General features: G+C 40.9%; 2 protein-coding genes across 2 annotated transcripts in view; one reads left to right on the forward strand and one right to left on the reverse strand.

Annotated features, from left to right (window-relative positions):
* Positions 1 to 14,520, forward strand: part of PTPN14 (protein tyrosine phosphatase non-receptor type 14) — a 124,756-nt gene extending 110,236 nt beyond the window's left edge. The window contains exons 16-19 of the mRNA XM_069852812.1: positions 2,155 to 2,283; positions 3,183 to 3,417; positions 5,603 to 5,766; positions 10,653 to 14,520. Coding sequence (XP_069708913.1) covers positions 2,155 to 2,283; positions 3,183 to 3,417; positions 5,603 to 5,766; positions 10,653 to 10,781 — 657 coding nt within the window. The 3' untranslated portion in view covers positions 10,782 to 14,520. The remainder of the gene's footprint in view (positions 1 to 2,154; positions 2,284 to 3,182; positions 3,418 to 5,602; positions 5,767 to 10,652) is intronic.
* A 4,051-nt stretch (positions 14,521 to 18,571) lies between these two features.
* SMYD2 (SET and MYND domain containing 2) overlaps positions 18,572 to 27,452 on the reverse strand; it is a 32,689-nt gene continuing 23,808 nt past the window's right edge. The window contains exons 8-12 of the mRNA XM_069852811.1: positions 25,948 to 26,058; positions 24,059 to 24,179; positions 23,346 to 23,520; positions 21,833 to 21,941; positions 18,572 to 19,766 (exon numbers count right to left, since the gene is read on the reverse strand). Coding sequence (XP_069708912.1) covers positions 19,686 to 19,766; positions 21,833 to 21,941; positions 23,346 to 23,520; positions 24,059 to 24,179; positions 25,948 to 26,058 — 597 coding nt within the window. The 3' untranslated portion in view covers positions 18,572 to 19,685. The remainder of the gene's footprint in view (positions 19,767 to 21,832; positions 21,942 to 23,345; positions 23,521 to 24,058; positions 24,180 to 25,947; positions 26,059 to 27,452) is intronic.

Here is a 27,452-nt window from a genome sequence, read left to right on the forward strand (position 1 = left end):
AACCATTTTCAGTGGAGTGAAAAATTTGTCATCATACAAATGCAATGCTAGTTACACGTGTAAAAAGCCAAGTAACTTAGCTTAATGAACAGCTGTTTGCATAACAAATAAATAGATTCTATTTCTGGAAATGCATTTGAAGACCTATGCCTTAAATACAGCATAAGCTTAAACCTGTCAGTTATTGATCGCTTCTTGTAGCGGTGTCCACCAGCACCTTGATATTTATGGTTGTGTCAGCATTTCTGTTGTAAATCTTCTCAGGGATTTATAACTTTGTTGTAAGAAGTAGCTCTGGGCAAACATGTGGAATTAGGAGGTCTTAGCCGGAGAAGGAAAAACATTTTAACTTTCCAAAATAATTAGTTCATCTAGGCTTGCTTTCTGCTGGCAAGCACATTTTAAAATGATATCTAGTAGCTCTGGAAGTGGTTTGGCTTTTTACCTGAAATATTGGAAAAAAATTATTTTTGTATAAACATTTCTTAATGTTTAGCAAATAATCTGTCATAAAATAATTTTTTACATGTAAGTGATTTTTTTTAAATGCCTAAGTATGAAAATCTGCCTCAGTCAGGTGGGTGATGCAGTGTTTTATACTGGTTAACTAAAAGGTACTACTGGGTCTATTCAGGGTACTAGATCATTTATAGTGTGTAATTCTGTGTTAGTGGTTTAAAGATAATTTCATGACATGTTTTCATGAAAATAGACAAATATTTCTTCAAGATCTGGTTGGTAATCCTGTTGTATATTGGTAAATAGACTTGCATGTCTATAGCTTTAAATTATTTTAAATTTCACGTGGCATTTGAAAGCCATTTAATGTGCTCGATTCACTTTATAGTAGTTTGCAGCTTCTGAAAAGGAAAACCCAAGATGAGTGAAGAAGAGTAACTTGAAGCCTGTCTTGATCTCATCACTAGCTGGCAACAGGCCTATGCAAGCTCTGTGTTATGTACAGTGTGGGTGCCTAACTGCATCCTCTGGGAACTGCTTTGCCAAATCTTCTACAGTGATCAGTGTAATAAGAGTCTGTTTAAGAAATTGTTTTTTGCCTGAGTGGAAAATAATTGAGGAAGGCCCTAAACAGTGGAGGCCTTTAGCTTTCCTTGTGCAAAATGTCATTTGTGTTCAGGCTTTCTACACCACTGTGTTAATATGCAGCAATGCAATGCCTTTTTAATATATGTAGAAACTTCTTCTGGTGCTCAATTTTTCTGTCATCATGGGTCTGTCACAAGCCCAGGGAAGTCAGTCAGCTGTTTAATCGTATTCCAACCATATCAGAAATGCTGCCTCAATTAAAAAAAAAAAGTATGATCCAGATGTAATGGCAAGCAAAATAGATGACATTTTGCTCAAAGACTTAGGTTTATGGGCATCAAGAAAGGACTTGGAAACACCAAAGATTGTGGAATCATAGAATGGTTAGGGTTGGAAGGGACCTTTAAGATCATTTAGTTCCAACACCCCTGCCATGGGCAGGGACACCTCTCACTAGATCAGGTTACCCAAGGCCCCATCCAACCTGTCCTTAAACACCTCCAGGGATGGGGCATCCACAACTTCCCTGGGCAACCTGTTACAGTATCTTACCACTCTCATGATGATGAAATTCTTCCTAATGTCCAGTCGAAATCTGCCCTTCTCCAGCTTTTATCCATCCCCCCCTTGTCCTATCATCACAAGCTTTTATGAATAGTCCCTCCCCAGCTTTCTTGTAGGCTCCTTTCAGGTACTGGAAGGTTGCTATAAGATCTCCTTGGAGCCTTCTCTTCTCCAGGCTGAACAAGCCCAACTCTCTCAGCCTGTCCTCATAAGGAAGGTGCTCCAGCCATCAGATCATCCTTGTAGCCCTCCTCTGGACCCATTCCAATAGTTCCATATCCTTCTTGTGCTGAGGATTCCAGAACTGGACACAATACTCCAGATGAGGTCTCAAGTACTCTAGATGAACTCTCGCTGTTCTCTCCATTTTGTCAGATTAGCTCTTAATGAAAGGATGATTCTTGTTCAAAATTTTGAACAAAAGTGGAAGAACGAAGAAGTAAAGGTTTTATTGTGGTCTCCTTTGTTTAAAGGGCAGTTCTGGCGCAGATGCTGCTGAGAATTTGGGTGCTGACTCTATTTATTTTTTCTCCTTACTCCCAGGTGACTGTAGGTGGAGAGGAGTGGCACTACATTGCTACCCAAGGGCCTCTGCCTCACACATGCCATGACTTCTGGCAGATGGTGTGGGAACAGGGGGTGAATGTTATAGCCATGGTCACAGCTGAAGAGGTATGTAAAATCTGGGAGTACAGTTCTTTCTGATGTGAGCAAATCTCTTGTTATCATCACTTCCCACACCAGTAACCTTTTTTTTATATCAATAACACTTTTTCCTCTTAACTCTGTTTGAACATATGCTTGTACTACTATAATACTGTACTTTTCACCTTTCTGATCCTGGGTTTGGCAAGTAAACAAGTGAAACATACAGAGCTCCCCCTTCCCCCTGCTTCACTTCAGCTTGGCCAAACCATGTGAGAATGCTGAACTGTCCCTGGTTAAAATGACACAGGCTTCCACCCCATCCAAGGACAGTTCTGCATACCATCATTCTTATCAGCTGAAAAGAGACCAGGAGCTGTTGTTTCCGTAGAAGTGTCCCTGTAAAAAAAGAGATCTTTTTATTCTTATGCCAAGCAAAACAGTTATTTCTATTGTAATCCAAGAACTATGTGCTATGTTATAAAAACTGACACACATTGCTAACTAATACTGCATTCTGCTCTGTGCCTGGTTGCTTTTAGCAAACACAGGGTATAGCACATCAAGGCACTTTCCAGTTCCAAAGACTGTTCAACAACAAATACTTAGAAGCGGCTGAATAGAATCTTCTTCCATTTAAAGGAGAGGCTTCCTCATGAGGGGAATTGTAGGGAGTAGCTGGCTTTTGTCACAAGACAAGAGCTAGTTCTTCAAGCATTTTTATGCTTAGAAATACTATATGTTTAAAAGTTTTAATGGGTATTTTCTTTACTTTGTGAGATTCTCCTTGCTCTTCCAGTGATTTCAAATAAGAGTACTTGGCTTACATGCAGAATTTTATGACTTCTATTTGTAGAGAATTATAATTACAGGAACTAATGGTTATTTTTTTTGTTTATTTGTTTGTTGGTTGCTTGCTTTTTAAGGAGGGAGGAAGAAGTAAGAGTCATCGTTACTGGCCTAAACTGGGCTCTAAGCACAGCTCAGCCACTTACGGGAAGTTCAAGGTGACAACTAAGTTCCGCACAGACTCTGGCTGCTATGCAACTACTGGTCTGAAGGTCAAGCATCTTCTCTCAGGACAAGAGAGGACAGTGTGGCATTTGCAGTACACTGACTGGCCAGACCATGGGTGTCCAGAAGAAGTCCAAGGCTTTTTGTGTAAGTTTTCTTTTAACTTGCAAGATAAAATACATTGAGGGAAAAGTTGCTTACACTGGATTCAGTTCAGTGCACCTAGTAAAGCTAGGATTGGTCTTAGATGGTTATTGCTGTAGCTTACAAAGCCCTCAACTAGATTGTACTTAGCTGCAATTTGGAGTTAAAAAGAGTGAGATTCAAGAGGTAGAAGCTAAGGTGATTGAACATATTGGTCCTGAAAGACCTGACCTAACAGGAAAAAAATCAGAGGCAGCAGCAGTGCTAAATACTTGGATACCTCTGCTGGTGGATCTGTCAGTATAAGTTATTGCCACTTCTGAGCTACCTAATGAGTGTAGGAGATGCTAGGCTGCACACAAATGTGATTAGAGGTGCCTGGGTGAGAGAGGTTTAGATGTTAGTGAAATACGGCATAACTCCTGCAGTTTTACAGGAGGCCCTTACTGCTGACAGTCAGCATTTAGTAGTCCAGATGCATTGGACTTGTTGCAGAAGAGCAGAGGGCTCCATCACATAGAAAGTAAGTCTAAAATTGCTGCTGCCCTTCTAACTATGTGTACCTAGGAGATGTTAAGGGTCTTCTCAATTAAGTATGGTCCTGGTTCATGGATTTCTGAAAATACAGCCATTACGTTAATCTCTAATGAGTTAATTAATCTGTAATAAGTTCCTGCTTCTTACCAAGTAATAAAAGCTGCAATATTAAGTAACAGGAATTCAACCATTATTTAACTAAAGCCACAGCTCTGGCACTACAGTAGAGCGTGCTGCAGAAATCTTTATGTTACCACTCAAGGAACCTGTACATGGCATACTTGATGGATTGGAGATGCCTGCCCTCTTAATTCCTGAAAGCTTTGCAGCTGCAGCAGCACAGTTCTGTTGCAGCTAAGTCTTCTCTCAGGAAGGCCCTTAAGTTCCACTTCAGTCTTGACACAGCTACAGTCCTTTAGTGATCCACTCTCCTTTGTGTGGTATGAGCTTGATGTAAATAACATGTTCTTCTCTTCCCATTTCTCTCATCGGGGCAGAAGAGAAAAAACACACTTCAGCTTTGGCAAAGGAGTGCCATGGTATCTGCCTCTAAGGCAAAACTATTGCCCAATTCCTAGTTTGTTTCATGCTTTATTTTCCCCGCCCACTCATGTAGCTGTGGTTGGGCATGATAGTAATTGGAACCTAATTGTCTCCATTTCCCCTGTCCCATTGTTTGCCACCACGTACAGTCACATTTCACTGTGTGTATTAAAATGCAGCTTTTCTGATGTTGGTAAGCCTTCAGCCACAGCCTTCCTGTGTGTAAAAGACTGCTCGGGCTGCAGTGCCATGACAGCAGGAGACAGGGCATGAGAGTATGGCTCAGCTCTTATTTCCTGCTTTAACTGGTGGGAAGCAAAGTGTCTAAGAGTTATGAACCTGGATACATCTTTCTGGGTGAGGTCCATCATCATTGTTGTGCATCTGTACTATGCTGGAATGACATTTAGAGGTCGGAGTTGGAGATGTATTTTATGGTGTATTTATGTAACCAGGAGAGCTTCCAGTATGTAAGGTTCTCTGTGTGATTTGACAGTGGAATGCATTCAACAACACTAGGACAGCCACACAAAGCAAGTGTTCTGGATTCATACACTTTCTAGAAATGGCTTCAGGGAAAACAAAGACAGTGAGTTCCAGAAGGTCTCATAGCTGGTGAGAAACACATCCTGAGCAGAGAAGTGAATGAGATTGTGACTCACTCTAGAAGGGAGGATGTAGGGAGGGGGGAAATGAGGCAGATGGATGCTCGCTTCCCATCTGATATTGGTCTTGACAGTCAGTAGTTTCAATGGGACTTAGCTGTTGTTTTGATCCCAGCCTGTTAATAGCAGGAATTGCTGTAAGTAATGTCTAGAATCATCTGCTTAGGGGACTTGGAGATTTGCGGAGGGGAAAACAGAATTTAATATTTTAAAAGAACTACTTAATTTAAAGGAGTAGCCTCTCAAGTAATAATGGACACCCAGCTGGTACTTGCTGGATGCAGCGCTGTGCAGTGCACCCTGGCCAAAATAATTAGTATGTTGTAAAACATGTAAATTACTGCCACTTTGACAAAGAATGAGTCTTCCATATTATTTGTTCCCCAGTTTTTACATTTGGACATACAGATGTTTGCAACCTTGTCTTGCATTTTATCTTGCAGCTTACTTGGAAGAGATACAGTCGGTGCGTCGCCATACCAACAGTGTGTTGGACAGCAGCAACAACTGCAACCCTCCTATCGTGGTTCACTGCAGCGCTGGGGTAGGAAGGACCGGAGTGGTTATCCTAACAGAACTGATGATTGGATGCTTGGAGCATAATGAAGTAAGTCAGCTTCTTTCTCAAGACAAACCCCAAGCTCGTTTCTTGTCTAACAAACTACATTTCTGAGGTTAAAATTAGAAGGAATTGAAATACTTTGTTTCTATTACCTTTGTGAGACAAGGGCCTTGAATCATAGAATCTTTAGGTTGGGACAGACCTTTGAGATCATCAAGCCCAACTGTACCTGTCCACTATTAAATAATATATCTCTAAACAAACAGGGATATACAACAGGCAGAGATTTCCCTCGGCAGTTTACTTGTTGTATTTTTCTGTTGAGTTGATGTTATGCATTTTTTTATCAGCATTATTTTAATACATTCAAAATTAAGGCTTTTTTCATTCTTTTAAGGATTTAGTCTAATTCATACCTGGATTCAATTAACAATATGGAGACAGCGTGTTTACAAGGACTACCTGAGAGACGCTAGAGAATAATGTTGGCTTCTGTGCTCTATAAACTAAAGTTTTCTACTCTCTAAATTCTCTCTTTGGACTTCCTTCTCTCCTTTGTATTGTCTCTACTCTCATATGGAATAACACTTAACTGTGTATTAAGAAAAAGGTGTGTGTATGTTGTGGGAATAGGGCTTTAAGAACTGCAACCATCACTACAAGACTAGTAATACAGTCTGGAGTTAAGACTAAGAGAACCAGCAGGGTAACCATGTGTAACAACTTGCTCTTCATCTGTGTCTTGTGTCACTGGGGAACGGTCTGGGAAGTACATCACATCTTGAATAACAATGTGCCACACAGTGTCAATGCGACAGCTACTGAAACTGGGGATTTATATTGTCAAAGAAACCACACAAAGACCAAAACCTCACGTAGAGATAAAAATGCATCAAGAGTGGCAAATAGACATTTATCATCCACCATTCTCATTAATCATCCACTGGATGAGTTGCTTGAAATGCAGGACTGTATGTACACACCTGAAATGTTCATCTACTTTCTGTGTTACTATAGAAGAGTTATAGACTGGAGCCTGTCTGTGCAAGGCACTATGCAAGGTGCAACTTTCAGGCTAGTTAAAAACCTGAGTCCTTAAGCAGGCAAGTACCAATGTGCTTTCCTTTACATCGCTATTTTTGAAAAATAGCGATGCAAAGAAGTCATTTTTTTTTTTTATTCTCTACTCTGTTATCTCCCTTCAGCAGCTTGTCATTCTGTAGTCACAATACCATCTAGTGATCCTGGACTCCATTCAGCTGAGATGAACTTTCTCTAGCTGTCTTTGGCCTTCACTAGAGATGAAGCTGCCCCATGGATTTGTGTCACAATTTACACTTTCTTTTTATTTGAGAGGTGGGATAAGTGGGGAGGAAGGGGAAGGAGCTGGCCTGGACAGAGGGGACCCACAAGTATGTGCTTTGGGAATCCTGCAGCCTTCCTGCCCTGGCTGCTGTTCAGTAACAACTGCTGTGTGGGGCAATAGCTCTGATTCTCAAGCCTGCTTTACTTCTTTCCTAACACACTGGGATCAGGAAGTGGCTGCTTCTGTGGTTCATGCAGCAGCCATGGAATTTTTGCAAGAAAAAGGAAGTCTGGATAAAGAATTGTACCTGAATTGCTTGTGAGCATCATCATAGTTGTGTCTACTTTACAGTAACCTCTGTATGCTAGTGGTGTGCCAGGAACAAACACTAAAAGTTGAGCAACGTTTTGGCCACCTTACTTTGTCTGTGGTTTACGGAAGGTACCTATTTGACGAAGAGTAGTTGAGTACCAAGTCCAGATAAAGGCCATACTTGAACATCTGAGCATTGACGTTCAGAAGAATTCTCATCAACTTCACTAGGAGCTGATGGCAGTGCTCAGTAATAAGGGATTTCTCTGATGTTGCTTAATTAAAGCATTCTTTTGTCTGGATTAATGGTGGAAATAATAATTAATTCTAAAATAAAAGACAATTTTCCTTAAGGGCTTTGTTGCTTTAGATTGTGCTAAGTTAATATTTTTTGTTTGTTAAAATATAATTTAAAAAAAACCCAAAACTTAAGATTCTGTCACTAGTTAAGCAGTAGGTTTTCAGTTTGTGACAGATACTGCATTCTGCACAGAGAGGGTTCCTTTTCATAGAGCAATTTTACTGGTTTATTTTGAGGTCAGATTAATTGCATTTTTTCTGCAGTAAAATGACTACTTAAAATATTTCAGTCTTATGAGTTGATAGATTTCCCCAGAAGTGTCCTAGTAAGTAAATGTATTAATATCAACATTTTAGCAGTGAATGAAAAAAGGGGGGGGAGGTTGAAAATACTTATATGGACCATCTTGGAATGTCTGCAACAGCACTGGAATTAAAACCAGAACTCTTGTGATTCTGAGATTTCAAGTGTAGGTAAAAAGCCATGTTTAATGAAATTCTGTACACCTTAAGTCACTGTGGGTTCTGGGCTGGTTGAGTCTTAAGTTGTGTATCTCATTGCAGGGATATAGTTTCATTAACTTGCTATATCATAAATAATTTTTCACATCATTACATCCTTACTGCTGTAGATGCATAGGACAAGAAAGTAATTGAGATCCTGCTCCACAGACTTCTGGTTTGGTCTTGGCACTGGGACATTAACTCATGATTGCAGCTGCAGTGCATTTTTATAGGGGAGAGCTTTTAGTCTGGGAGTCAGAAATGGGTAGCACTTTTGTTTGTTCTTTTTTTTTTAAATGCCACCTAAGCAAAGCATTACATATCATTTTTTTGACATATGCATTGCCATGAGGGTGAGTTTGAAGATTCTTGCCTGGAGTAAAATGCTCAGTTAACTACAAATAGTGAAGTGTCAAATAGGCAGGATGGGCTTTTCTTTCATTTCTGAGGTAAATCAAAGCCTCATCCATTTTGAGGAGGTGCACAGATCACTATGTGCCCAGTAAAAATCAAACAGCTGTCAAGAACTGAACTGCTGGAACAGGAACATGCAGGTTGAAGCTGGCCTGCATTTCTGCTGCAATTGTTCAGGTGAGATCAGATTCTGCGTGACTCTGCTCAGCAAGGACCGCGTGGCTTTTGTAAACCAGATCCACAGGAAGGCTTTTTGTGAGTTAGTCGAGTTAACTGGAAGAGCTTACGTTTTCTTTTGCACTTGTATGAAAATAGTATGACATGATTCATCACAAATCTTTGTTTGTTGGCTCTCTAGAGATGACCATTTATAACAGCTTGTTGAGGTATGTGGCAGAATATTTAGCCTTGTTTTCAGAAAGTGATAACCTGTGAGGGCTTGCTTACACAGAATGGACATTGTGTTTTATATACATGGACAGAAATTGATATGCAGCATGATTTGAAACATCCAAGAAAACTTCCAGTGTGCATGGTAGCAGACTCCTTGCTCAGATGGGCCTCCAAGGGTTAGCAGCAATCTTTACTTGTTTCTCTGTCCGTTTGTCCAGGCGTTATGGTTGTAACATTGCTCGTCTCAGGCAAAGACTTCCTAAGTTCCTTTTTGTTTCTGGAATGGCAAACTGCTATTACAAAGTGCAGTTTGTGTTGCCTGACAGAGTAATTGTTCTTCAGTTTTATATCTTGAACTGCTTAAGAGCTTCCTCAAAAGGAGCATGTATCTTAGTGCTTGTATTTACTGCTGGCATAGAAAATTTGTATCCTTCATCTTGGGTCATATTACAGGATTTTTGAATTTGAGCCTGACAGGCTGAGCTTCATGGCTCAATGACTTCTGAATAGCTCCTCATGTACCTGTTGTAACACATAAAACACCATAAAATCATAGGTTGCTTGCTCCCTAAAAGCTGTAAATATGATGGTAACAGCTAATTAAATTTGCAGTGATTTCAAACACTTTACCTTATGGGCCTCTGTTTCGTGCAATTCATCTGGTTTTTTTGATTTCAACTATTACAGAGTGCATGTGCTCCAGTGTGCTTGATAGGGTTAGAGGTGTTCTTTCACAGTGGATCTCCTGACCCTTCCCCATTTCCTGTGCTTTAGTTTCTGTTGCAGAGCATTTTCAGGGCACTTGAGTGAATTTCTTTTGAATGAAACTAACTCTCCTTTTGGAGAACACCTAACGTGTCCTGGCTGCTAGTGGATGTTCAGTAGATGATAACAGACCAATGCTGAACCAAAGTCTGCAAACCATGTATTGTGGATAGTGGGTCCTCGTTTCACTTTACGGATGTGTTTCTTCTGGAGCTTTATTTCCTGGCATAGACTTCGTTGTGGGAGAACAGGGTTTCTGAATCTTTTGATGACAGTGAGTTCCCTTCTCTTGTAGTGGAAGGGTCGGTATATTTGCCTACACTTTCATTTTGTCTAAGGAACTTTTGTTATCCTGATGCTGGCTTGCCTTTTGAAAAATGAATGAGTTTCATCATGGTTCAGAGCACAGTGTGTAAGTGGCCACAGGGCTTGTTGTTGCACTCAGTGGTAGAGCCTGAATAGAGCTATATAATCTTGGCTGTTTCACATGAGGCCTTCCCAATATATTGAGCCTTTTGCCTGAAGTAATATGACATATTAGTTTATTTAGCTGAGTTGAAAATAGGTACGTTGGTCCAGAAAAGACTCCAAGGAGGAGAAACCTTTTATTATGTGTTCAGTGCACGAGAGGTAATTGGTGGCACAAAACTGGAAGACAAGATTCTTTAGTCATCTGCCCATTTACATCAGTCCAGAAATTCCCGTAAGCTTTCGTGGGGAAGTAACCTTTATATACTACTGTAATGTCCCTTGAAATAATTCAAAAGCTGGCGTATAAAAATTGTAGTATTTCACTACAGTTGGTTAAAATTCATTACATTATAGAACTATAATACAGTTCGCTATGTCAGGTAACTGATAATTGAGACAATAATTGTTTGATTTAATGAACCTACATCCTTATGCTTATTTTTTTTTTCCCCCCTTTGCTTTGCAGAAGGTGGATGTTCCTGTGATGCTGAGACACCTGCGGGAGCAGAGAATGTTTATGATTCAGACCATCGCCCAGTACAAGTTTGTCTATCAAGTGCTCATCCAGTTCCTGCAAAACTCCAGACTTATTTAATCTTTTCAAATATCCCAGACCCACATTTGTGGATCTGATTGAACCAAGGGGAACTGCCTTGACAACACTGTGTGCATATATTGCACTTTGTAAAGTTGTCTTGGAAGTAAGGAATGATTGTTCTTTACTAGTCTCCAGTGCATTATTTTATACAAGATATAATTTATTTTTCTTGGAATAACTTGTGAATTACCTTAATAACTTGTAAAACTTATAGTGACCTTTGAATTGAACGACATTTGACATGACTGGTCTGCATTGTAACATGTCCTTAAGGAAAACAGTCCGTTGTAAAGGTAGTTTACTGGCTTCTATTTTACTACACAGCTTTTGAAATGAACAGTTACTTGGCAGTGGGCTTCTTCTCACGTAAGAACACTTTGGACCCAGATATGTGGCTTCCGTGGTATTTTTACTTTGTAAGATCTGCTAGATACCAACTACAGCTTTGTATGAGTGGAAGCTGAGGAGACACATTCCTGGAGCAGGGACAGTCAAGCCTCTGCACATGCAGCAGGGCGTGTTACAGAGGGTTCAAACGCAGGACGTTGTGAGGGCAGAGTTTTGGGTGCTGAACTGTTCAAATTCCACAAGAATGGTATTGGATTAATCCTTGAAAAAAGCAATATTGGATCTTTTAAATGAGGCCTTTGCTACTGCCTGCAATACTTTAAGGGATTTGTAAGAGCTGAAGCAGTGCAGGGTGAAGTGCAGTGACCCACAGCAGGCTGAAGTCGGAGAGTGAGTCTTTCCAGTAACTGTGGTGGGTTTTCGGCTGAACAGCTGAGGAATTTCAACAAAATGCAGCTGGAAAAAAATCAAATCAAGCACTTCCTCATCAATTATACTGAAAGTTTTATTGCCTTGAGGCTCACCTCCTGTAGAAAAGGAATCTCATTTAACTTAGACATCCAGTTGTCCTCGTTTCCCATATGAACTGTTGTCTTCGTCGCTGTAATAACTTTACTTTCTAGTAATTTGAACTTTGTCAGAATTATTAATATGGTCTTTCCTCCATATCTGAGATCTCCAAATAGTGGCTCTTGAGAGCTTTAGCTCAGAGTCTGCTTCGACTCTTCACCAGTCACTGTCTTGTGGTTTGTGAACATATGTAGCCGTCTTCCTTTTGGTGCTGGAAAACCTCACATTGCTTGGGTGTTCTTTGTGTTAAATTGCACAGATCATCTGTCTTGTCTGTCTGGACACTTTGGTTTCTCCCTCCTATTTATTATTACTATTTTATCTTGGTAGTGTTCAGGCATTCCAGTTAGCATTAGGAAGATGATGTATAAGTGTTATACATACAGGAGAAACAGTCCTTGCATGAAGTTTACTATCAGAACAGAAAAGGGAAACAAAACTCCTGTACTGCATAGATAGGGCATAAATTCTTAACTGGCTTGCCCTAGGCCAACAATGAAACCTATGACAGAGCTAAGAAAAAATCCACATGTCCTTTAACTATCTCAGCAGTTAGGCCTGTCCTCATCTCTTTTCCTCATCCTCTGTCCCTCAGCATTGGCTGTTTTGCACAACTCAGTGCATATCCCCATCTCCAAACTGCTCTAAATTACCCTGCAGTGTGTGAGTGGTAGTATTTACTTACAGTTATGTAGAAGTGGTAATAACTGTACTTTTAAAAAAGTTTAAGAAGAAAATAAAATGCTTTAGCAAGTTGTGGTGGGGCTCCCATGCTGTTAACAGATGGAAAAGTCCTGCACTGAGGTTACTCCCCTTCTCTTTCCCATCTCTGCACGCTGCCACCTTTCTATGGACAGTCCAGCCCCCTTTTGACTCAGTAGTCCTGTTGGAACACTAGAGAATGGGTCAGGCTGGAGGGGAGACTTGGAGGTCTCTGGCCCCAGCCCTGCTCACCCCAGGACTAACTCTAAAGTTCGTTAAGCTTGCCCGGGATCACTTCCAGTTTCAGAAATATCCAAGGGCATACATGCCAAGGATTTTGCGGCATCTCAGGTCACCTGATGCAATGCTGTTACTCTGTCATGGTGAAATTCTCCTTATTCTTATCCATCCCCAGACAAATTTAATCTTTTAGTCACATCATTGCTTTTCTTTGGCATCTCCATCTCTGAAGCCCGAAGCCTACAAGCTCTCTCAACTTCAGCACTAAAGGGTCCTACACACCTACCTGTCCCTAAAATCAGCGGGAGCGGCTCTGTACCAGAATGTTTCTTAAATGTCTTTAAAACTTTGCTGTGTTTGATTTGGTACTCTGCAATACTGGCCTAATGAGGCGACAAGGATTCTGATGGAGACTTTTAACTACCAACAAATGCTGAGGAGTTACTTAGCTGTAGTATCTTGACCATGTTCCTTTTAGGGATCAGTTGAGTTTTCAGTCAACTTCAGTTCTCTAATTTCTTCTGCCAATGCCAGCATCTCACTTGTTAAATTAGCAGCAACCATTTAAAGTCTTTTCAGCAGCATCTGCATGATAATTGCAGAGAGATGCTTTATATCTGGGAAACAAGCCAAGGAATAAACCTTGAAGCAAAGTGTATTAAATTAGTTATCTCGTTATAGCTTTTTGAATAATTTCCTAATGATGAATTAAGTTTGAACTCAGAGCTGTCAAGTCCCATTGCTCCACTTGGACGTGAGAAGCAGAAAATCAGGAGGGAAAAGAATCTGTTCCTATGTCTTATTATTCAGCTCCTCTTGGCTGAAACATACCCTTCTGTTTCTACAGTGAGCACAGGGAAGTTGTTGCATAAGAGAATGTAAAGAGCTGAATTTAAAAGGAAGAAAATTAAGCAAATGGTTTTTATGTAAAGATGTATCATATGTGTCTTAGAAAAATATTAATTACAAAATGGTACCAAAAATCCTTCCCAAATTAAGTCAGTGCCTATTAGTGAGGCAAAGAAATAGCTACATAGTAAACGGTCTTTTCCAATTAACTCCTAATGTGGCTGGGATGGTAGATAGAGGCCGATGTGACTCACTTTTTCCCTTTCATTGTCAAAGAATGGTAATTTTAAACTTTTCCTTTCATCTGACTTCAATGTATTTATTTTCCTGCTAGATTTTATCTTGACTAGATCTGCTAATATCATAAGTGAATTGGGCTTGTGCATGGCTTCAGAGGTTCCTTTCCACCCCAGCTTGCAAGCAAACCTCAGCATGCCGATGCTTTATGATTGAAATGTGATAGTGTTTTGTAAGGGAAAAACTGAACCTTCTTTACTTTGAACCTGTTGTAGTTTTATCGGGCCTAAATTGCTTGGGCAGTATTTCCTAACCTTTAGGGAGTGACAGGAAAATGCATTTTGCATCCAATTTCATTAGTCATAGCAGGAACGAACGCATGAGACTTAAAGCAACAGAGCTGTTTAGTTCCTGCCCCACAGGCTTTAACAGTAGAGTCCTTAAGTAGAAAAGGAGGAGAGTTTGGAGTTGCTGCCTGTTGTGTGGCATAGTTTTTAACATCAAAGCATGGCAGTGGGTAGGTTCTAAGAGACCGGTTTCATCCATTTGGAGTAAAGTTTGGACTGAAAAAACCTCACAAAGATGCATCAATGGTCAATGAACGGAGCTGCATCTTAAAAAGTTTGATACAAGCTCTGAAGTGCCCACATTGCAGTCTGGCATGTTTAGCCTATGCTCCTTGACTCTTTCCAAGAGAGAGCCTGGAATGGATAAGTAAGTCTGACTTGGGAATCCATTGTGTGTATTCTCCTTTTTGTGCACTCTCAATCTGTATTTAGTTTTGCAACTTTACAGCTTTTTTTTTTTTCTTTAAACTCTTCCCAATGATAGTATTGAGGTTGCTGGCATTAAATTTTTGGTTAAAGTTACAGTCTGAGCATTTCATACCTAACGTTGTCTGTTTAGGGATGGGAGAGATGACAGACAAGTTCTGATGCTGCTCAGTGTTGTGGGCATCCTGTTTCCATCCTCCACAGGCTGCACTGGAGGGTGGCAGAGATTAGCTGCTCAGGTCCTACTTGTTCCAGCTCCTCCACAGGCCTGCTTTGGCACCTCTTGTCCTTGATGAGGACTTTTAAGGAACGGCTGAGAGAGCTGGGGTTGTTTAGTGTGGAGAAAAGGAGGCTGAGGGGAGACCTCATTGCTCTCTACAACTACCTGAAAGGAGGTTGTGGAGAGGAAGGTGCTGGCCTCTTCTCCCAAGTGACAGGGCACAGACAAGAGGAAACAGCCTAAAGCTCCGCCAGGGGAGGTTTAGGCTGAACATTAGGAAAAAAATTTTCACAGGAAGGGGCATTGGGCACTGGAACAGGCTGCCCAGGGAGGTGGTTGAGTCACCTTCCTGTGTTTAAGGGATGGGTGGAGGAGGTGCTGAGGGGCATGGTTTAGTGTTTGATAGGAATGGTTGGACTCAATGATCTGGTGGGTCTCTTCCAACCTGGTGATTCTCTTCTGTGATTCTATGATAACCGAGGAAAGGTGAAGCTTGATCCCACAAACTTTTTCCTATATAGGATGCTTAACAGTCTCGGAAATACTTTTTCCCTAATCTAGTTTCAGCTAGCAGGAAACACAGCTATGAGAACTTACTCAACCTACTGTTAATGCAGTCTTTAAAAAAAAGAAAACTGAAGGACATGTCTGTTCCACTTATTTAAATCACTTGCCTCAGCTACAAATATTATTAAATATTTGCATGATTTCAAGAGCCTTTTTTTTTTTTCCAAATGACTTTCTTCTAAACAGACAGAAATGCAAATGGCAAAAGTTTGGTTGGAAAAGAATGAGTAAGTCTCAGTGCTTCGACAGAGAGAGGTCATTTTAAGCTAATACATTATTTTTTCATCCGGTGCTTTCTATGTCTCAGCAACTCTGAATTAAATGCTGATGGGCCATCTCTCACGTGGATATAGAACACAAATCTATGGGGAAAATTCAGCAGCTACTGACCATACTGCATTCTCAACAGCTGAGTTCCCACACATCTCCTGGGAGGAGGTGATGAGTTATTTAGCTGTTGCCAGTCTTCCTAACATTTTATGAACAGTGTGCTCAGAAAAGTGGAGGCGTCAGTAGGACTGATAACTGCTGTAGCAGCTCTTGCATCACTAAGAGAGGCCAGAATTGAATTTTATTGCTTGTCTTTATGGAAAAGAATGCTTTAAATCTAGGAAGCTAGGATGGCATTCACTGTGTTAAATAAAGGATGCATCATATTGAAGGAACAAATACTCAGAACAGACCTTGAAAGGGAAGCGCTGCATGAAAACATTATTTGTCCACCACTGTACAGAAATGGATATAGATCTGCTGATGTATAGTCCAGCTATATAGAATCATATAATAGTTTGGGTTGGAAGGGACCTTAAAGATCATCCAGTTCCAATCCCCCCATCATGGGCAGGGACACCTCCCACTAGACCGGGCTGCCTGAGGCCCATCCACCCTGGCCTTGAAAAATGGAATTTATATTATATTATTAATTATATGGAGTTTGGGAATGGATTTTAATGCTAACAAGAGAAAGGCTGCAGTCCAAAACCCCAAGGCCATTGTACCTGGCTTGTTCTTGGCCTTCTAGAAAGGTTTTCTTGTAGAATCTGGTGCTATGGGACACACAGATGCCATCTAAGTCTTCAGAGAGGAGAGGACACGATGCATGTAGCTGCATGTAGCTTTGGCTTGCAAGGACTGTGATCTGTGGAAGGGAACAGCTGGCTGATTGGACTCTCAGGCAAACAACAGAAGGTGGAAGTCTTAGCCATAAACTATTGTTAGATTGTGAAACAGAACACTTAATGTACAGGTTGGAAATTGTGGCATTTATAGATGTATTTAAAAGTAAATAAATTTTGTCAGTGTTTTTAGAGTATTTTATGCTACAGTTCTCTTGGTTCCTCTCAGCTGTTTTTTGGTTGGTGGTTTTGTTTGTGTGTTGAAGTCCTGATGCCTGTGTTTTGTGTTGCGCCCTCACTTACAGTTTTCTATATGCTACAACAGCACAACTTTGCCTTTGGAGGGTGAACTGGAAGTCTGTGGTCAAATAGCAGCTTTCACTGAAGAATTCTAGGACTACTGAACAGCAAGGGAAAGACCAATGCTTCAGCTGATCCCTGAAATCAATATAGTGCTTAACAGTTTTACTCTTCCAAATCACCTGGGTAAGGACTCAGTGTTTTGGACTCGCAACTTCAGATATTTCAGGAACAGTGTTCCCTGATAAGGCAGGCAGGAATAAAAGAGGAAGGCTTCCTCCAAGATACTTCCACGGCAGGCTAGAGGTCACACCCTGTCTTCAACAGTGGCTGCTAGTTGCTACTTAAGGAAGAAATATGAATGCGTCTAGGAAAGGCTGCTCAGCTCTTCTAGCACACCTGGTGACCCTCTAGGGGCTTCCTGAGGTGAAAGTTATATCCTGCTCACTGTGTTTAGTAACTACTGATGGATCCATCCTCCAGGAATGACGTTTCCTCTTTAAAACCCAGTTATTCCTCTGGCCTTCACAATGTCCTGTGTGGTGAGCTCTACAACTTAATTATACATTACATCTATAAGAACTTCCTTTTTGTGTGTGTTAATTTAAAGTATTTTCTTGCTGCTGCTATCTATTCCATTATTCTATTATTTTTTCTTTAAAAGAAAAGAGATCTTTAGTGCTAGAGACACTGTTAACTGGATGTTTATCCTGTTAAGATTGCTCCATATGGAAAATATGTTTTCCTCATTAGTAAAGTACCTTTCCTTGGCTATTTTACAAAGGAAAAAAGTTTACACATGCAGACGACTGTAATACTCCCCATATATAATTGCGTGGGATGTGTTAAATGAAACAACATGCTTAAGTTTTATGTCACTGGATTTTACTGTCCTGTTTTACTTCAGTATTTTGATGCTTCCCATTTGTTCTGTAATTCTGTACATGGCAGTTTAGCACAGAACAGTGATCTGAATCTCAAAACCTCATTGTATGTACACATTTTGTAGAGAAATGAGACATCAGTTATATACCCTTCCTGGCCCCCACTCCCTCCTGCTAGGACTGAATGGCAGAACTATTCTATGCTATTGAAAGCCTTTAAAAAATAAATCTATGCATGCTATTTTATATTCTAATGTATTATTCATATCAGTACATAAGCTTATGCTTTTCAGTTTTATCTTGTGTATAGAACTGATTACTATTGACAGTATTTTTGCACTGTTTCTTTTCTTTCTCTTTTTATAAACTTCTATTCAGCATTAATTGACTGCAATAATTTTTTACCCTTTCACTGCCTTTGTGTAAATAGTTTCTTATATGCTTGTGCAAATATGAGAATGTCTTCAGTCACTAAGGATTTTTTTGGTAAGGCTGTCCTTCATATTCACAGTATACAATAAACCGTTGTTTTTTTTTTCAAGGAATACAATGCTTGTGTTCTTTCCTGTACTGCCATAGTTTCATACTTGCATCTACTGTGCTGGTGTTAAGTTTCCAATGTTAAATAGCTAGGCACAGCCAGGGCCACAGGAGCTTTGAAGAACCTTCTGTAAACAGTAATCCACAAGTTTTAGAGGGGCAAGGCTCCTACTGGTGCGCGTGCTCACCTAATCCAATTCTTCAGCGTTGAAGAACAAGTCTGAGCGCTGGCCAGACCTTCTGAAATGAAGATGCCATTTTCCTGGACAAGGCTTTAAGTTAGGCTAAAACCAGTCAACTGGTGCCCTCTTCCTAGGCCAGGCTGTAGTTAAGTGGCCTTGGCTTTCTGGAATCATAAGATCAGCTGCAGATTTATCTATTCCAGAAACAACTGCTGGCAAGAAAGCAATGAAAGCTTTCAGCAAAACAAGCTGACAAACCCTTGGTTTTGAGTAGTTTTATTTTCAGAGTAGCAATTACAAGAAAGAAAATATGATGCAGTTCTCAATGGTGATGTGTTCTCTCTCTCTCATTATATTTTCTAAGCTGTACAATGTATTTCACCCTCGGTGCTGGAAGTACACAGCCACATTCTTGCTCTTCTTCCTTCCCTGTCCTTAAGAGCAAGCTCCTGCTACTGTTCCAAATGGAGGAAAAAAAGATCCCCAACTCCCCAGTCTTATTTATGGGCAGAGGATGCTAAGTCAGTCCTGCGTTTTTCATCAGAAAATGTTCTTGTTTCTCTATCAAAAGTAAAGACTAATGTATTAATACAGTAGTTTGCCTCCAGTGGATTGAAAAGTAGGGCTCGGAGGAAATATGAGCTCTCTAAATTCACTTTGTCTTGTAAAGGGGATTAAAAAGCCAGAAGCTGCACAGTTCGTGTCCTGTGCACACCTTTGAGCTCCGGGTCAGGTGCTAGTGTTCTCTGTGCAAGACATGCCGAGCTCTGGGTCCTTACAGTGACGAATCCCCCCCTGCCAGGAGCAGTGATTGGCTGCAGATGACCTGGCGGAGGGAACAACGGTGGCTCTGCTGTACAATGTGCAGAATTCATCACCCCCATTTCCCCTTTCTTTCAGCTAAACCACTGCAAAAAAAATTATTTGTGAAAAGAGGAACTGGATACTAAACCGCAACAGAAAAAGTACAGCTTTTGCTAATTAATTTGTCAGATTAAATGAAATGACTTAGGCATAAGTAGATGGCACAGAACTATTGTACTCACGTAACTGTACGAGTGGCATTAAGAGCGGTCAAGACCACTTTATTTACTTTACATAAATAAGACACACATTAAAATCCATAAAGAAAAAATATGGCCATTTTAGCATGAGCTAAATCATGGATGCTTCCTTAAAAAAAAAAATTAAAGAAAAAAAGGCAATTGTAGATGTGTAGAAGCTGGGAACATTTTGCAAGGCCCAAGTGTGTTTGTCATTCCAATTATAGGACAGAACTGCGTTCATACTCTACCGCTTTTCAAAGCACTCCTGAAGGTTTCCATAACAAGGCTTTTTAAATAAAGGTTTGAAGGATTGCATAGATTCAAAGGCTCAGTGGTCCTCTAATTCCTTTTTGATCTCTGAAATGTATGGATGATCTTTCCCGTGTGCTACTTCCATGATAGCAATTGCCTATGAAAAGAAAAAAATATTCACACAATTGATTCATATATAACACCAGGCTATAAATACTCTCTTTGGAGGTTTGAAGCAGTCTGACACCTCTAGCTACTTTTTGTCCCCTTGTAGTCATAAACCCAGTAGGAAATAAAATGAAATTCAAAACTAAGTAATAAAGGTTTTACATTCAGAGAATACATCTTTCATCTTAAAGGATCCCAAAGCACCTTTCAAAATTATATTCTTGACAAAACTGCTTTGAATGCAACCAGCTTCAGGACAGAAAACTGCACGTGGGGTGGGTAATATTCTGTCAGAGGACTTAACCAGTATCAGACAGAGCTCTGTTCCTACCAACTTATCCTTCAGCTGCCAGACTGACAAGCAGGCCCATTGCAGAAGTTACGTTAAGGAATTTCAGCTCTGATTCTGTAAATCTTCCACCCATTCCCGGGGCTACCAACGCTTTATGAGGGAAGTGATTGCTTAGGCAACCTCTGAGGGTGAAAGCAAGACCTTGTTAGGTTCAGACAGACGCTGTTGTGCCCAACTCCCTGCTGTTTCACCTACAGCCTCTGCTCAGGGCCCAAGAGTATTTCAGGCTGCCAAACCCACTGACTTGCACTTCCTTGCCACTAGTCACACTGCGTTGGAGAGTGGGTATAGAGGCAAGATTTCCTCCCAAGAAAAGGACAGCAGTGGCCTCAGACAGCTGTAATAAATGGTAGCAGAAGACAGGACTGAAAGAAGCAAGTTTGGAGCAAGTCTGAGACCAGTTAAATACCACAGTGCTAAGATAAAGAAAGGAATTGCATCATCCAAGCCATCACAGGATTTGGTCATTTTCTCCTTTGAAAATTTTTTATGGAATTAATTATCCTCTTGTATTTGTTAGGTCAGTAGCACAAGAGCCTTTGGTTCCACCTCAGCAGCAGTGAGAAATGACTCTGTTCCCCTTCTTGCCCAAAAGAAGAAATGAGAGCCTTCTGGATGAGCTCCTTACAAACTGACAGAGAACAATGCTTTTGTTTTTCCACTGAATTCCAAACATCAGGGGCTGGGAAAACTTTGGGCAGTTCCTGCAGGCAAGTGAGTCATTAGACAATGTTTGTGTTAGGAAGCCAACTATGCCAACAGATCTACCTTTGGTTCCCAGCCCCCATCCCATGTTCCTGCTGGCATAAATCACAGTTTGTGTCAAAGCTTTAACACCACAGTGAAGGTAAACCTATGCTAATTTTAAACTAGGTAACAGTTAAATTTTAGAGCATATATTCTTGGAGTATCTTTCACCACGGCTGGATGGCTCTGTTATTGCCAGCTAAAAACTTGCCAGCATCTAAAAAGGAAAAAAAAACCAATAATGACATTCCACACCAAGTCATTATATGCTACAGCAGTCACTGATGCTTAGGAAACTAAAATAAACTTCTGTCCAACAACAATAGAGGAAGAAAGTAAAGAAACATGGTACCGACTAATAATAAGAGTAGAACAATAAAAACCTAAAGAATAAGGAACAGACTAATAAAAAGGGGTGAAGAAAAATGTAAAACCAAACGCTGTATTTGCCAATTCCTGCATTACCAGATGCACTGAATTCTCTTCAGCTATTTAAAATTCAATCGGTTCCAGAACAAATAACCACCAAAAGCATGCCTAGTTTAACTTGGATATGGAAATCACAGACCTCAATGAAACACTATGTGCATTTTATCACAGCCAAGCATTTTTTTCAGTCCCTACCTAGCAAGTGAGGAGAAGCTAGGGTTCTGCTTCATTTACACTAGTACAGCTCTAGCTCAGTAAAGAATGTACAGCAAATGTTTAAGCGTAATGTTCACTCCAGCTGCTGCAGCAGAAGTCCACCGTGAAAGGGTAAGACCCCATGTATGCGAGAACAGACCCATTCTGCATCTTTGGAAAAATCAGAAATGAGCCAAAAATCCAGTAACCAAATATATCAACACATGGTGCATTTACTACCAAGCCAGGCTTACTGACAGAGAAGCACATAGTGTTTCAATGTTCCCATTCCTGAACTGGTTTTATTAATGAAGAAACCAAGAAATAAATACCCTCTTCAGGGCTTTAACTCCAGCCGTTCGGTTCTCCAGTGCCATATAGAGTCTCCCTAATTTCAGCCACATGGAGGCAACATTCAGTGAATAGGAGGGGTAATGCTTACTGCAAGAGAGAAAGAAATTCAGCTTTATCAAACCTGGCAGCTTCATAGCATTTCCCCAGCCCCCTCCCTATTCTCAGGGGGCAAGAAGCTGCCTCTCGTCGCCCCTACCCATTCACTGCTCATCCCCTCTGCCATGACTGCCAAGAGTCAGTGCCAATTGTGTCTGGGATGGGGATGCCTGTCAATTGGGAATTGAACTGAAACTACCATATGCCTCTGAACAGCTGTCAGATGGCAATGACTTTCTGCCACTAGTTTTCATCCAGCCAGCTACAGAGAGAGACTCCATTGTTCCAAGGTTTTGGAGCCACCCTACACCCGCAGAAGTAACTGCTTATTCCACAACAGTCAGTCTTTAAGGGAAAGCGAGGGGCCCTCAGCAGTGAGTACAGCACACATGCCATTCTGTGCTTGCACACAGTGAGCTAGCACAGTCCGGTTCAGTAGAGCTGACCTGGAATACCAGGCTCAGAGCCAGAGGAGCTGAGCAAGTCCCAGGGAAGTTAAGTAGTACTGAGCCCCCGGGGGGAGAATGTTGGCTCCCTCTTTGTATCGCTGCTCTCTGCCAAGTGATCTGTGACTTTGCGTTGGCATCTGCTGCAAAGGGAGAGCTTTACTTGCGCTCCCCTCAGCTGGCAAGATGAGGTTCTGCTTGGGAGATTCATGGCAGGATGAGATTTAGTGCGTAGTGGGCTGGCCTTAATGAATGAGATCACTACTCTAAACACACAGAAAAATTTAGTGGAGAGAGCATTAATTTTTTCCTGCAGAGGCTGCACGTTGCTTTGTCCCACACAGGGCTTCAGCCTGCACATTCTCCTGTCCCTTCAGTTCTAGGGCAGCAGAGAGCAGGGACTTCAGGGCAGCAGCCTCCAAGCACAGGAGTTGAGCTCGGCTCCAGCTCCCTCTGCTGCTCAGCCCCAGCCCTGGGACAGGGCTCAGCATTCCTGCAACCATAACCACTGTGCTACTGCAGAGAGGAAGGACTGGGAGAGGGCATCAGGTTCACAGCAGCAGCTGGCTTTGCCTCCTTTACCTTCTACAAAATACTGACTGCAGATACAATTTGAAGCTCTGCTTTACTAGAGCATTAGGATCTTGAAAAAAACCAGTATTTATCTAGCTCAGCAGAGTTAGCACAGTACCCAAGGTGGTAGAAACTTATTTTGAGAACTTAAAGTGAGGATTTCAGGGTCACCTTCTGCCATTTATTGCAGGCCGTATTTTGACAGTAACAAAATCTGTCCCAGCATTTAAATATTCTGGTTTTCAGTAGTGATGTCATGGGTAGCATGTTTATACCATATGTACTGAAAGAAGCACTCTCTGCCCAAACTTGCCTTAAGTATTCAATTACTGAATTAGAGCACTAAAAAAAAAACCCCAAAGAGTCTCATATTTACCTGTATGGTCTGATAATTTTTTGTCCGTAAAGCAGTGCACCTTCCCAGTCCTGCACGTACAGACAGACACCCATGGCCTGGTACATCATATGTAACATGTAAACGTTACTGTCTTCAAACACTGCCCCCATCTTGTCCAGGCTGAATTCACAGATCTCCAGTAATTCACTAGGAGGTATGAAGAAGTCAAGGAACCTGATAAACAGTTGGCCTCTCGTTAGACAGCTACCTGGTAATGCCAAAGAAGAATCGACTTCAACTTGAGGAGAATGGCCCTCAGAAGACCTCTTTTCTCTCAAATGGAACCACAGCATCCATATGCTACAACCCCAAAACTACTCTGAGTGGCATTCTGTACTAAAGAGGTATTCTACTCATGAGATTATTGTCTCTCAGATACTCTATAAAACTAGCTTTCAGATTTAAAAAGCAATAAAAAAGGACCTTCCCTGAATCACCAGAGCACCAGCAATGTATCAGAAGAAGAGGGACTGAAATTCCACACGCAGTGGGCACTGAATCAGGCATGAGATAGCCTGGTCTGAACTTCCCTGTGTCTCCAGGAAGAACTCTTCAGACACAAAGAAGACAGCAGTAAGTTTAACTTCTAACGGTCATTGTATTCCTCCTGCAAATATTTCTAAAACAATCTGCAAGGTACAATTTTTAGGTCACACACCAAGCCAGTGCAATCAGGATGAGACAAAGGATATATTTGTAGTGTTTGGCTCTCCTGAATTCCTCAATCACGTTCCTGGCATATTTGATCATGTCCCGAACTGTCTCTGCTGATGGTGGATCATTCAGCTTGCGGATTTCCAGTTTTTCTTTATCCTGAAGGAAACACAATGGATGTTACAAATGCAGGTTCCAAGCCCACAAATAAATGTGCACCTGCCACACAAAATTACTCTAATAAAAAGACACAGATGGGAACTTAAGCTCTTCAAAGAATGTAAAAACAAAGGTAGAATGTGCACCTGCAATTTTTTTCTCTAAACCCTTGGCTGGTAATCCTAGAATCCTCTGTGCCTTCCAGCTCATCTGCCATTCTCTACTTCGATGAATCCTCTTTCTTTTGAAAGATCAAGAGCTTTTCGATTTTGTGATGAAAGAAATTTTACACAGGAAACTTCCCTGCTTCCAGGAGATTAGGGATTAAAACAAATTTATTTGCAAGGCTAGAAAAGTCCAAATACCTTAGGCCTACCACCAAGCAATAGCTCAGTGGAGAACGAGGTGATATTAAGCACAGAAAAGGATCCTTCACATCTACAGACAAAATCACATTTCCACATACTTTGTAATTTCTGCTGGACAGCTCCACTTACTGTTATCTTTCCATCTATCTAACTTACTACTTCATGAAGAGTCAGGTGCAACATGGAGACAACCTTTTGCTGTTTAAGCCTCACAGTGTTGCTAGATTTCTTCCTCCTTCATTATTTCATCTGCCAGCTGAGATGGCTATTGGGGACTCTTTCTAAAGCTGAAGAAGGCTGAGTGACAAGTGATTCCAAGAGTAGCATATTGCTGGAAATCACAAATGAAATCCTGGCTTCATTAAACTCAGTGGCAAAATTATCAAGGTTAACTGTGGGTAAAAATACAGCAACGGTATCAACAGCAAAGCTACAAACAATAATACTGGGCACTATTTGGAAAAAAGTTACAAAAGGTTACACCATTTAGAGGAAGGAGATATTTGTCCAGCTGTTTTGGGAACCGGGCCTTAAAAAGACATCTTTTTGAAACTTGGTGGGGGAGGGAAATTATCTGGAACTTAAGGATCAGATTATGCCAGACAGACATTCCAGCCAAAATCAGACAGATGAGCCACACAAATTCTCAATTCTCCTAGGACCTACAGTGAAGTAGGTCCAAATGGTTGTACAGGCACAGCAGTTTCAGTATCTGTTGGGTCTGGGTACCTTTTTTCCCCAAGAAGTGCTTTTCTTCAGAATAACTAACACTTTGTTTTAAGGAACATTGCCTAGATGCCTGCCTTTACTCTTTCAAAGGCATCGGGTGATGTCTAATGAACATAAATCTGGCCTACAGATCACAAGGGGCTGCAACCCAGGACCACCCTGTCCATAAGAAGATCAATATGATGTCATTGCAGGAAAGCCTATTTCGCAGATGCTGCTGGGTCTCCAAATCATCCAGCAACGTCATAAAACATCACTTAGAATTGACTGAGATGTCCCAACTGCGGCAGGACTCAACCCCAGAAATGCCTCAGGCAAGACTCACTTGCTGGGAGTTGGTAGAAAACATGCAGTTACATAAAAACAAGTTCTGAGCTAAAGACTTTTGGCCAGGCAATGCAGACATAGCATAATTATCTACTTTTTAAAAAAAGATAAGTTTTCATGTTTGCTTTGTAGCTCAACTTTAAATAAGCTTCTACGAGGAAATTTCCTGATGTGTCATAATTACAGTGGAAAGAATGAGCACCAGAAAGTCTTCTAGACAGAAAAACAAAACCAACCTCTATTATCCTGTTTCCAAAATGTAATTAAACCAGATAAAATATTACATCTGAGAACCTGGGTAGGTGCCTTGACGGTCAGAATCTATTTCACACTGATTTTATTACCTTCTCTTTTGTAACACACTCTCTGCAGTCACAATTAAAGAAATACGAGTCTCTTAAACGGTCATTCCTGTCTTCTGTGGGATACAACAGGTCAATATAGCTGGTAAAAACCTAAATGGCAAAAACACAGTAGTCAGTGAAAACAAATTTAACTATACTTATTTCTACTAGTTTTGGTATATGTAGTCCAACTATCACATTTTCATGCAATTTGTGGATCCCTGCAGCCAGATCACCTGCTTGTTCACTCACATTCCAAGCCTCCCAGCAGCATCAGGAGTTGCCATTTAGGAATGCAATCTGACAGAGAAAATTTTCCTTTCCTATTCATTATGGAATTTCCCTCAAATATTACTCTGGCTTAAACCCAGGACAGCAAGATTCAGGTGCGGATAAGGAAAACAGAAGAAATCTCAGGCTTTTGTCACTACAAAGACATGCCTACTTTTCAGAAGTAAAATAATGGTTTTGAGTATCCAGCCTAGGATAAATCAGTGGCCTGGTTTTTCAGAGGCTGGAATCTCAAATTTTTCTTTCTGAAAACCTACAAAAATTGGGGCAACAGCAGTCACTAGTAGCTTTAGACACTTAGGACAAGTCCTTTAGATCTCTGAAAAGAAGAGAGGCCCGGTGCTCCAGTTCTAGGAGAATGAATATCAGATTTACTTCAGCACCAATATTTTAAAGCAAAGAAAACCTGCTTTTGAACATTTTAAAAGCCTTTCACATATACTGTTCTTAAGTTTTCCTCTACTTCAATGGTCTTCAGAAAAGAACCCCTACAAGTAGCTTTAATGCTCTGTTTTTAAAATGAGATCTCTCCCAAGAAACATGTCATATACACAGCACAGCTGATAATTTTACAGACCAAGGAACATCTTTAGTTCCATTTCCTCATTTATAGTTACTTGAAATGTTTCGCTCAGTCTCTATGCTTAAGGTCTCTTAATTTTTTAAAGTAAAATGTACACATACACTTAATTTCATATGGCACATGTTCTTCTTAGTCTTTGTGATCTCACACTTTCCCTCACGCCCCTCTCCTCCCTTCTCCATTTTCAAAGCACGCAAGATGCAGGAACTGCACTTACAGCAAAAACTTTAATAATGTTCTGATGCAATGCCTACGTTGAACCAGAAGATGGAGACACAGGCCATAAGACCACACAGGGCCCACACAAACCCACTAGCTCTCATTTATTTAATTCTTAAGTGTCAGAAGAGAGACTGCACAAAAGCCATGATGTCCTGTAGAGCCAATGCAGCTTCTAAGACACAATTCTATTAAAGGAAGGCGCCAAGCAAGGTAAATGCTCCTCATTTCCCCCTCTCACAATAAATATTCCCCAAAAATGGGGAAAACGTCCAGGATTCCACTGCAAAATTCCAAACCCAAAATCAGTCCTTGTCTACTACCACAACACATCTGCGTTGCAAAATCACAGATAAATCATTAGCAAATAGCATAAAGAGAAATTGCTCACCTAAGTCACTCACCCTTGGCT

Source organism: Phaenicophaeus curvirostris, chromosome 2 (genome assembly GCF_032191515.1).
Source record: "Phaenicophaeus curvirostris isolate KB17595 chromosome 2, BPBGC_Pcur_1.0, whole genome shotgun sequence".
NCBI lineage: Eukaryota > Metazoa > Chordata > Aves > Cuculiformes > Cuculidae > Phaenicophaeus > Phaenicophaeus curvirostris.